The sequence below is a fragment of the Hyperolius riggenbachi genome, chromosome 5 (assembly GCF_040937935.1).
Source record: "Hyperolius riggenbachi isolate aHypRig1 chromosome 5, aHypRig1.pri, whole genome shotgun sequence".
NCBI lineage: Eukaryota > Metazoa > Chordata > Amphibia > Anura > Hyperoliidae > Hyperolius > Hyperolius riggenbachi.
The window spans coordinates 194,355,765-194,368,373 of record NC_090650.1 but is presented as its reverse complement, the minus strand read 5'-3'; the positions used below and the strand labels follow the sequence as shown (position 1 = coordinate 194,368,373).

At 42.6% G+C, this 12,609-nt stretch overlaps 1 protein-coding gene across 2 annotated transcripts in view; it reads right to left on the bottom strand.

The window, feature by feature from the left end:
- Positions 1-676: 676 nt before the first annotated feature.
- The window catches only part of SPMIP7 (sperm microtubule inner protein 7), a 119,402-nt gene continuing 107,469 nt past the window's right edge, over positions 677-12,609 (bottom strand). For both annotated transcript variants that reach the window (XM_068236517.1, XM_068236518.1), the window contains exon 9: positions 677-3,122. In XM_068236517.1, coding sequence (XP_068092618.1) covers positions 3,002-3,122 — 121 coding nt within the window. In that variant the 3' untranslated portion in view covers positions 677-3,001. The remainder of the gene's footprint in view (positions 3,123-12,609) is intronic.

Genomic DNA, 12,609 nt, shown 5'->3' with positions numbered 1-12,609 from the left:
CAAAAGGTGGTTCTGTAATTGCAGCAAAAGGTGGTTCTACAAAGTATTAATAATTACGCACACCCCACTTTGCAGTTATTTATTTGTAAAAAATGTTTGAAATCATGTATGATTTTCGTTCCACTTCTCACGTGTACACCACTTTGTATTGGCCTTTCACGTGGAATTCCACTAAATTTGATTCATGTTTGTGGCAGTACTATGACAAAATGCTGAAAACTTCAAGGGGGCCAAATACTTTTGCAAACCACTGTAAAATCCCTAACTGCAAGTGTATTTAACGTGTACCAGAGATGAGTTAATCTAAAAGTTTTATACATACCTGGGGCTTCCTCCAGCCCCCTACAAGTCGGCGCATACACAGTGCGGCTGCGCGCGACCCCCCATCTTGCTACTGTGGCTGGGAGCGTTCTGTGCCTGTGCCCCAACTGGCCAAACTTACAGGCGGAGGAAGACGGCGTGGGAATGATCCGTGTGGAATGGGCTAGAGGAAGCCCCATGTATGTATAAAACTTTTAGATTAACACCTCTCAGGTTTCCGTTAAATAATGGCAGTCACAAGACAACCTTTTAGCAACAGCACTACTGTATATTCTCATATGATGAGGGTTGCAAGCATTATATGCTAACTTATAGTAAATACTCAAAAAAATAATGCACACCATGGTTCTCAAACTTTAGTACATTAACTCCTTTATGTTGAGATTACAGAAACGGCTGCACCGAGGAGTATAACACTGAATTCTAGGCACTGCAAATGTACTAGAACACAAGAGATCAGATGACGTGTGCTATCTAATTATCACTCTCTTTTAAAACTCCACATAATATTGAAAATCAAAATCCATAAGAATAAAATAAAAATAATACAAAATAAAATCACAATACGATAAAGTCTCAATGAGAAAAGCAAGTCCCCTTGTAACACAAGTGTGGTGCTCCGAGCAATGACATGGTGCACCGTCCACAATTAAAAATAAAGTACTTAATAATACTTTAAAATCCAAACATGCTCTCTTCAGATGTATGCTGGCTCACTTCTGCCTCTAGTACCATGTATATATTTTGTTATAGCTAGGGCACATTTGCAGTCCTTCTCCGTACACCTCCTCGATTCTGCTCACATGGCCAGGAGCATTCTGCGTATACCTGGTTCACAAAGAATTGTAACCGTGCATGCACAGATGCTCCTGTCCATGAAGCACAGACAAGGAGGCAACAGGTGGTACCCTACAAATGTCGTAGCTGTGACCCAGCCAGTTCAGAGCTTTTTATGAGGGGCGATAGCGGCACAACAGAGGGGACCAGGAAGACACTGAAGGATTTTAAAGACTACAGGGGCCTGGAAGACGTCCCAGGTAAGTAAAAGTCAACCCTTTTGTACCAGTTCAGGCTTGCTTTAAAAAAAGCTAGTTTGTTTAGAAACAGAACTAAGGAAAAGAAGAGACTGAGTGGGGCTACTTTAGTCAGCATAATCGTAAGAGCGAAGTCAGAGGTTTTTAACGGTTTTCACCCTGAAAATAAAGGAATAAATACTGGATAGCCATTAGTACTACTCACTCCTAATGATACATGCAAAGGTCAATTCTCTTCAGTGAGAAACGCCCTACCACCAGTAGAATCAGTCTACTGTATATTATTGCATGACATAAGTATTAAAACTTGTACAAAGGTTGCACAACGAATCATGAGATATGTGTGCAACAAAACTATGAGATAAAATCTGAAGTTTGGAGGTCTGGAGACTAGCTGTCTGTACTGCCCCTGCTACCACATTACAATGTGAAACTGAAGGTTGCCTTCTAGCATAGGGGAGATAGTGAATTTGGTTCAGCCCGTGCATTCATCGGTACTGCAGAACGGAAAACATACTGTGTCTTTTAATTGGCTAACTAGCTGTGCTCTGCAGGCCAGCTTAATTGCAGATGCTGCTGGGCGAGGTAGCATTGCCTTTCCATGTGTGTTTTTGCATTTAATTTGGATAGTAGTGGTGGGGGGTGTCTCTGTTGGCGAGGGCACTAGTAGTGCCGCCTATTTTACCCCATGAGGTGTAGCTTGCAGTTGGGGGACCCGAGCGGTAGCAGAGCTCACCCCCCCCCCCCCCATATTGATCACCTGTGTTTAAAAATCTGAAATTAGTCATTAATGAGTTTTAATTAAAGAGTCCTTCCAGTGAAAACAGACAGACCCTGTAATGACAGCATGAGGACGGACGAATGGACGAGGAGGGGGGGGGAAGGGGTATGGTCGCAGGGTTTTATACATTACCTGTCCTGAAGTCTTTGAGCAGAGAGAGAGAGACACTCCATCCCGCCTTCCTTTGAATGGAAGTACCCTTTAATGAACACTATTACAATAAATTGGTACTGTATATACACACAGATAAGCTCTTCTGCGCATACGCCTCCCCTACACACACTTTTGGAGTAAAAAAATAAGCCAAAAGTTATGACCTGTTGATTGGCCACCCCCCAATGTGCCGCCATCTCCCTCCACGCAGAGTGCGCTTTGTGCAGAGTGTGCTGTGAACTGGCTTACGCATGTATAGCTCTGGCTTGCATTCTCTAGTGTCCTGTGCAGCTTCTGAACTAGCCACTAGAGTTCAAGGCTCACTTACATGTGACCACAGTGAGCCTGGAGCTCTAGTGGCCAGTTTGGGAAGCTGCAAGGAACACTAGAGGGTGCAAGCCAAAGTGAGGTCAGGTAGCTATACATGCTGAAGCATGCCTCACTGTGCATTCTGCATACGGCAGCCTCAAGTGCATGTCACCTGCATATAGGCCGATCCCCTACTTTATACCCAACATTGGGGTTTCAAAAAGCTGACTATTTGCAGTGATATACAGTACTTACTAGATATGGATAGATAGACAGATAGTTAACTTAAAGTGATTTTTTTCTGCAATGCTGTTCACTCAATATTGTATACAAACTGCAAACAGACACGTGATATATTTGTTTCTAAGACTTTTTTCTTCCCTGAACGTCTATACTATGGTCTTCAGGCAATGATTTCTTTGTCCGTCTTATTGTATGGATTAAATGGTGAAACGGTGGTGACCATTTTGGAAAGCGGAGCCTGATGATTAAAAGGAGAGCCAGTTCTGCTTTCAGTTAGCAATCTGAAACAAAATTAAGAAAACACATTGTATGAAGTAATAACTACATTAATAATTAATAAATAAATTATCTAATTATCTTTTAAATTAAGATGTTTGCATTATTTTATATCCAATCGAAAGAATCGCACACTGGTCTAATAGAGCTGTTGCTGGTGCTGGAACCCAATGGCAGTAGTACCAGACAATTGTGAAGAAGGTTCCGCACACGGGTTGTATTCAGGAATATGCAATTTTTATTGTCCTATTACACACAATAAACAGCATCTGACCGTTATCGCCAATGATCATTCGGGGCCAATCCAGTTCCCTTTGTCAAAGCATAGGGCAGACAAATAACAAATAGTGGTAGGTCAATCCCCAGTGTTTGTTGTTTCTGCTGTACTTTGTCATATGAACCTCTACCACACATCAACTATGTATGTATTTGTACATGTATTGCTGGAAGTCCAGATTGTACAATGTGTTGAACTTCTCATGTACAGTATCTATGTTTCCCACTATTGTTGTTTTGCACTATATACAGGGCTTTGGAAGATGTTGGTGCTATATAAATAAAAATAATAATAATAATAATAATAAATTATTAAGTAAGCGAGTGAGTAGAGTAAGTGCACATTTCTAGGCAAATGACAAGAAGATGAAAAACAAGATAACAATGCAATAATACTATGGCCTTAAATCAGGGAAAGTGTAATGTACAGGATCTTCTCAAAAAATTAGCATATTGTGATAAAGTTCATTATTTTCTGTAATGTACTGATAAACATTAGACTATCATATATTTTAGATTCAAATACACACAACTGAAGTAGTTCAAGCCTTTTATTGTTTTAATATTGATGATTTTGGCATACAGCTCATGAATGAAAACCCAAAATTCCTATATTAAAAAATTAGCATATTTCATCCGACCAATCAAAGAAAGGTGTTTTTAAAACAAAAAAAGTCAACCTTCAAATAATTATGTTCAGTTATGCACTCAATACTTAGTCGGGAATCCTTTTGCAGAAATGACTGCTTCAATGCGGCGTGGCATGGAGGCAATCAGCCTGTGGCACTGCTCAGGTGTTATGGAGGCCCAGGATGCTTCGATAGCGGCCTTAAGCTCATCCAGAGTGTTGGGTCTTGCGTCTCTCAACTTTCTCTTCACAATATTCCACAGATTCTCTATGGGGTTCAGGTCAGGAGAGTTGGCAGGTCAATTGAGCACAGTAATACCATGGTCAGTAAACCATTTACCAGTGTTTTTTGGCACTGTGAGCAGGTGACTGGTCGTGCTGAAAAATGAAATCTTCATCTCCATAAAGCTTTTAAGCAGATGGAAGCATGAGGTGCTCCAAAATCTCCTGATAGCTAGCTGCATTGACCCTGCCCTTGATAAAACACAGTGGACCAACACCAGCAGCTGACATGGCACCCCAGACCATCACTGACTGTGGGTACTTGACACTGGACTTCAGGCATTTTGGCATTTCCCTCTCCCAGAGTCCCCAGTCTTCCTCCAGACTCTGGCACCTTGATTTCCGAATGACATGTAAAAGTTGCTTTCATTCACTTTGGACCACTGAGCAAGGGTCCAGTGCTGCTTCTCTGTAGCCCAGGTCAGGCGCTTCTGCCGCTGTTTCTGGGTCAAAAGTGGGTTCATGCTTCCATCTGCTGAAAAGCTTTATGGAGATGAAGATTTCATTTTTCAGCACGACCTGGCACCTGCTCACATTGCCAAAACCACTGGTAAATGGTTTACTGACCATGGTATTACTGTGCTCAATTGGCCTGCCAACTCTCCTGCTCTGAACCCCATAGAGAATATGTGGGATATTGTGAAGAGAAAGTTGAGAGACGCAAGACCTAACACTCTGGATGAGCTTAAGGCCGCTATCGAAGCATCCTGGGCCTCCATAACACCTGAGCAGTGCTACAGGTTGATTGCCTCCATGCCACGCCGCATTGAAGCAGTCATTTCTGCAAAAGGATTCCCGACCAAGTATTGAGTGCATAACTGAACATAATTATTTGAAGGTTGACTTTTTTTTTGTTTTAAAAACACTTTTCTTTTATTGGTCGGATGAAATATGCTAATTTTTTGAGATAGGAAATTTGGGTTTTCATGAGCTGTATGCCAAAATTATCAATATTAAAACAATAAAAGGCTTGGACTACTTCAGTTGTGTGTATTTGAATCTAAAATATATGAAAGTCTAATGTTTATCAGTACATTACAGAAAATAATGAACTTTATCACAATATGCTAATGTTTTGAGAAGATCCTGTAGAAGGTGTGACACCTTTTGAAGACATATTACTTAAAGGGGACCTAAAGTGAGATGTATATGGAGGCTGCCATATTTATTTCCTTTTAACTAATACCAGTTCCCTGGTAGTACTTTTGATCATTCTGGCATTAGTATTTTCTGAATCACCCATCTAAAACAAGTATACAGCTAATCCAGTCAGACTTTAGTCAGAGCACCTGATCTGCATGATTGTTCAGAGTTTATGGCTAAAAGTATTAAAGGCAGAGGATAAACAGGACAGCCAGGCAACTGTTTAATAGGAAAATTAAATTATTTAATAGGAAATAAATATGTCGGCCTCCATATCCCTCTCCCTTCAGGTTCCCTTTAACTCTATGTAGCATATATATAAACAGAAAGTGACATTTGACATCTGCTATCTGCCACAGTGATCTATTGTGTGCAACTAACTGCTAAATTTCCCAAGTTGGAGCTCGGAATAGAGAGAAGAAGCTATAAAATTGCCTTGATCATGCAGCAATCAGAGAAGCACAATCACCTTAATAATTACTTGAAGGTTGAGGGTGAGTATGTGCACCCTATGGGAAGAAACACAGAGACAACGGGAGCCCAGATGTTGCAGTACGTCACAGAGAGTGATAAATAAATTAAATGGTGTAGAAATAATACTCACAAAGGGGGGTTGCAGAAGGGCTACCGACCACTGCAGGCAGGCGGAGGTGCACAAACCCGACTCCACTCGGGGTACCAGGAGACCTGGCGAAGGTCGCTCTCTTGAAAAAACTCTTACACACTGGCAAACTGGGTAGTGTCAGAGACCACCAGTGATCAGGTGTAGGAGCACCCCACGGATGGGGTGAGACACAGTAAAAAAGGGGTAAAGAGGCGCCCAAGGTGAATAAAATACATTAAAAGCAACTAAAATATAAATAAATGAGGTGGCTTACCTCAATGATGACACACCCATATAGGCGCCTTGAATCCGGCTACCGGCATTTATTGGCACTTTATTTGGCCTGAGGAAGTGGGCGAGTTCCCACGAAACGCGTTGCCTGTGCTTTTTTTTACTAATAAATATCAATTCCTATATGGGTGTGTCATCATTGAGGTAAGCCACCTCATTTATTTATATTTTAGTTGCTTTTAATGTATTTTATTCACCTTGGGCGCCTCTTTACCCCTTTTTTAATAATTACTTGGCTTTTCTAGTGGACCACTTACTCATTTGCCATAAGTGTAAAAGTTAGTCAATAAACACATGGGGCTGTAATATTATATTTCTTCTAAATGTTGATATACATTTTTTTTATTTTTTAGATGATACAGTGGGATCATGCGGTTGGGTAATGTGGCTTCATTATGTCAATGGTGACAGAAAATTTCAATAAGCTTGACATGCGTTTGTTGATAAGCTGGTATGGTAGCTAAAAATTAGATGGATGCTGAGTCCCTCTCTGCTCATTACTCATTGCCACCCTCCTTGGCTAGAAGAGGAGGACAAGTACAGCTCCAGTGGGGACTCCCCATTTTTTTTCTTATTTACCTGAGAGCTGAATACATTAAGAACCTTGAAAAGTTTCTGCTTTGTGGTAACTAAACTAAAATGCTTAGGTGGTCATGAGATAAAAAACAGTGCTGTTAATGTACAATGTCATATGTGAGATAATCTCATGCTAGTGTAGTGAATGAGATGTGAATCAAATGTTCAGTAATAACAATAATGCAATAACCAGACGCAATTTATGCTCTGGTTAAAGCGGCTTCAGTGAAATTTCAACTTAAAAATGGCATTCATTTATTTAAAGCAATGACTATAACAGCATCAAATTATTTTATCCCTTTCCAGAGCTTATGGTGCATGCCCTGAACGATGTTGTGGTCATTTTCATTAGTGCCCTTAACTCACAGCTTAACTCCTATGTATTTTTCTACATGTTCATTCATGTAGGAGCCTACAAACAGAAAACATTAAGTATATAATTTAGAGTATGTGAGGAATTTTTGCTCTTGTGATTTCACATATGTGTTTCAGCTGACCGGAACATGTTCTTAATAATGTACCAGGAGGGGTGGAGGTTGTGACTCAATGGAGGTAAAATGCTTAAAAACAACCTTACCTCGATGGTGTACCTTACCTCAATGGTGTACGAACGCCAATAGGCCAATAGGTGGAGAAATAATGCAAGTGCTTATTACTCAGTTGACGATGTGGTCAGGTCAATAAAAAGTGTCTTGAGGGAAATAGAAAATGGCATATGTGCTCCTAACCATTTTCTATTTTCGTTGAGGCACTTTTTATTGAACTGAAGAAGCGGGATGACACCTGCGTAATGTGTAGTCAAGTGATACACACTTGTATTATTTTTCCACCTATTTGGCACTTTTCCATCACTGAGGTCATTTAAGCAAGTTATATTTACCTTCTAAACTGATTTTAATTATGTTATCTTTATCGGGGCACTTCCTCCAGGTACTGTACATTAGTATTTTGTTTGGTTAACCACAAGACTTTTTTTTTTAATCACTTGAGGACCACAGTCTTTTCGCCCCTTAAGGACCAGAGCCTTTTTTTCCATTCAGACCACTGCAGCTTTCACGGTTCATTGCTCTGTCATACAACCTACCACCTAAATGAATTTTACCTCCTTTTCTTGTCACTAATACAGCTTTCTTTTGGTGCGATTTGATTGCTGCTGCAAATTTTACTTTTTATTATATTCATTAAAAAAGACATGAATTTTGTCAAAAAAATGATTTTTTTTTAACTTTCTGTGCTGACATTTTTCAAATAAAGTAAAATTTCTGTATACATGCAGCACGAAAAATGTGGACAAACATGTTTTTGATTAAAAAAAAACCCATTCAGTGTATATTTATTGGATTGGGTAAAAGTTATAGCGTTTACAAACTATGGTGCAAAAAGTGAATTTTCCCATTTGGAAGCATCTCTGACTTTTCTGAGCACCTGTCATGTTTCATGAGGGGCTAAAATTCCAGGATAGTATAGATACCCCCCAAATGACCCCATTTTGGAAAAAAGACATCCCAAAGTATTCAGTGAGAGGCATGGTGAGTTCATAGAAGATTTTATTTTTTGTCACAAGTTAGCGGAAAATGACACTTTGTGACAAAAAAAAAAAGGTTTCCATTTCTTCTAACTTGCGACAAAAAAAATGAAATCTGCCACGGACTCGCTATGCTCCCCTCTGAATACCTTGAAGTGTCTACTTTCCAAAATGGGGTCATTTGTGGGGTGTGTTCACTGTCCTGGCATTTTGGGGGGTGCCTAATTGTAAGCACCCCTGTAAAGCCTAAAGATGCTCATTGGACTTTGGGCCCCTTAGCGCAGTTAGGCTGCAAAAAAGTGCCACACATGTGGTATTGCCGTACTCAGGAGAAGTAGTATAATGTGTTTTGGGGTGTATTTTTACACATACCCATGCTGGGTGGGAGAAATATCTCCGTAAATGACAATTTTTTGATTTTTTTTTACACACAATTGTCCATTTACAGAGATATTTCTCCCACTCAGCTTGGGTATGTGTAAAAATACACCCCAAAACACATTATACTACTTCTTCTGAGTACGGCGATACCACATGTGTGGCACTTTTATGCACCCTAACTGCGCTAAGGGGCCCAAAGTCCAATGAGTACCTTTAGGATTTCACGGGTCATTTTGCGACATTTGGTTTCAAGACTACTCCTCACGGTTTAGGGCCCCTAAAATGCCAGGGCAGTATAGGAACCCCACAAATGACCCCATTTTAGAAAGAAGACATCCCAAGGTATTCTGTTAGGAGTATGGTGAGTTCATAGAAGATTTATTTTTTTTGTCACAAGTTAGCGGAAATTGATTTTAATTGTTTTTTTTCACAAAGTGTCATTTTCCACTAACTTGTGACAAAAAATAAAATCTTCTATGAACTCACCATACTCCTAACGGAATACCTTGGGGTGTCTTCTTTCTAAAATGGGGTCATTTGTGGGGTTCCTATACTGCCCTGGCATTTTAGGGGCCCTAAACCGTGAGGAGTAGTCTTGAAACCAAATGTTGCAAAATGACCTGTGAAATCCTAAAGGTACTCATTGGACTTTGGGCCCCTTAGCGCACTTAGGGTGCAAAAAAGTGCCACACATGTGGTACCGCCGTACTCAGGAGAAGTAGTATAATGTGTTTTGTGGTGTATTTTTACACATACAGATGCTGGGTGGGAGAAATATCTCTGTAAATGACAATTATTTTATTTTTTTTACACACAATTGTCCATGTACAGAGAGATTTCTCCCACCCAGCATGGGTATGTATAAAAATACACCCCAAAACACATTATACTACTTCTTCTGAGTACGGCGATACCACATGTGTGACACTTTTTTTGCAACCTAGGTGCGCTAAGGGGCCTAACGTCCTATTCACAGGTCATTTTGAGACATTTGGATTCTAGACTACTCCTCACGGTTTAGGGCCCCTAAAATGCCAGGGCAGTATAGGAACCCCACAAGTGACCCCATTTTAGAAAGAAGACACCCAAAGGTATTCCGTTAGGAGTATGGTGAGTTCATAGAAGATTTTATTTTTTGTCACAAGTTAGTGAAAAATGACACTTGGTGAAAAAAACAATAAACATCAATTTCCGCTAACTTTTGACAAAAAAAAAAAATCTTCTATGAACTCATCATACACCTAACAGAATACCTTGGGGTGTCTTTTTTTCTAAAATGGGGTCACTTGTGGGGTTCCTATACTTCCCTGGCATTTTACGGGCCCTAAACCGTGAGTAGTCTGGAAACCAAATTTCTCAAAATGACTGTTCAGGGGTATAAGCATCTGCAAATTTTGATGACAGGTGGTCTATGAGGGGGCAAATTTTGTGGAACCGCTCATAAGCAGGGTGGCCTCTTAGATGACAGGTTGTATTGGGCCTGATCTGATGGATAGGAGTGCTAGGGGGGTGACAGGAGGTGATTGATGGGTGTCTCAGGGGGTGGTTAGAGGGGAAAATAGATGCAATCAATGCACTGGGGAGGTGATCGGAAGGGGGTCTGAGGGGGATCTGAGGGTTTGGGCGAGTGATCAGGAGCCCACACGGGGCAAATTAGGGCCTGATCTGATGAGTAGGTGTGCTAGGGGGTGACAGGTGGTGACAGGAGGTGATTGATGGGTGTCTCAAGGTGTGATTAGAGGGGGGAATTAGATGCAAGCAATGCACTGGCGAGGTGATCAGGGCTGGTGTCTGAGGGCGTTCTGAGGGTGTGGGCGGGTGATTGGGTGCCCTAGGGGCAGATTAGGGTCTAATCTGATGGGTAACAGTGACAGGTGGTGATAGGGGGTGATTGATGGGTAATTAGTGGGTGTTTCGGGTAGAGAACAGATGTAAACACTGCACTTGGGAGGTGATCTGACGTCGGATCTGCGGGCGATCTATTGGTGTGGGTGGGTGATCAGATTGCCCGCAAAGGGCAGGTTAGGGGCTGATTGATGGGTGGCAGTGACAGGGGGTGATTGATGGGTGATTGACAGGTGATCAGTGGGTTATTACAGGGAAGAACAGTTGTAAATATTGCACTGGCGAATTGATAAGGGGGGTCTGAGGGCAATCTGAGCGTGTAGGCGGGTGATTGGGTGCCCGCAAGGGGCAGATTAGGGTCTGATCTGATGGGTAACAGTGACAGGTGGTGATTGATGGGTAATTAGTGGGTGTTTAGGGTAGAGAACAGATGTAAACACTGCACTTGGGGGGTGATCTGACGTCGGATCTGCGGGCGATCTATTGGTGTGGGTGGGTGATCAGATTGCCCGCAAGGGGCAGGTTAGGGGCTGATTGATGGGTGGCAGTGACAGGGGGTGATTGATGGGTGGCAGTGACAGGGGGTGATTGATGGGTGATTGACAGGTGATCAGTGAGTTATTACAGGGAAGAACAGATGTAAATATTGCACTGGCGAATTGATAAGGGGGGGTCTGAGGGCAATCTGAGCGTGTAGGCGGGTGATTGGGTGCCCGCAAGGGGCAGATTAGGGTCTGATCTGATGGGTAACAGTGACAGGTGGTGATAGGGGGTGATTGATGGGTGATTGATGGGTAATTAGTGGGTGTTTAGGGTAGAGAACAGATGTAAACACTGCACTTGGGAGGTGATCTGACGTTGGATCTGCGGGCGATCTATTGGTGTGGATGGGTGATCAGATTGCCCGCAAAAGGCAGGTTAGAGGCTGATTGATGGGTGGCAGTGACAGGGGGTGATTGACAGATGATTGACAGGTGATCAGGGGGATAGATGCATACAGTACACAGGGGGGGGGGATCTGGGGAGAATCTGAGGGGTGTGGGGGTGATCAGGAGGGAACAGGGGGCAGTTTAGGGTTAAAAAAAAATAGCGTTGACAGATAGTGACAGGGAGTGATTGATGGGTGATTAGGGGGGTGATTGGGTGTAAACATGGGTCTGGGAGGTGGGCAGGGGGTCTGAGGGGTGCCGTGGGGGCGATCAGGGGGCAGGGGGGGAGAAATCAGTGTGCTTGGGTGCAGACTAGGGTGGCTGCAGCCTGCCCTGGTGGTCCCTCGGACACTGGGACCACCAGGGCAGGAGGCAGCCTGTATAATAGGCTTTGTATACATTACAAAGCCTATTATACACCGTGTGGTGATCGGGGTGCTAGTAACCCGCCGACGCTTCCGAACGGCCGGCGGGTTAGTTACATAGTTACAGCACGGGGGGGGGGGGGGGGGGGGGGATGGGACAGAGCCAGACGCCGGCGGCTGATCGCGTCACGAATGACGCGATCGCTGCATAACCACGCCCGCCGCCGCCACCGCCGATGGGCGTATTGCGGTCGTTTGGGCCCAGCCCTTGCCGCCGCCCATCGGCTTAAGGCGGTTGGCAAGTGGTTAAAGTGAGACACATGAATTCATCAAGCTTTCCACTTTTCAGTGTATAGGCACACTAACATCCACAAGCTGGGTTTAAAATTATGAGTGCACAATTTAGTTAACTCAGTTTACCTATTTGCCAGATTTACTACACCACAAGGAGCCTCAGTCTCTTTCTTTCTTTTTTTTTTTTCTTGAAGGCCCAGATGCCTCTATCTTCCGCCTAGCATGCTCTTAACAGGTATATAATTTCTACACCACTAACATTTAGGCCATTGTGCTTGAGGACAGCTACATGTCACTAAAAAGTTGCTAATAACTGCATACAGGAGCACATTGCTGCATAAATTTGTATTTTA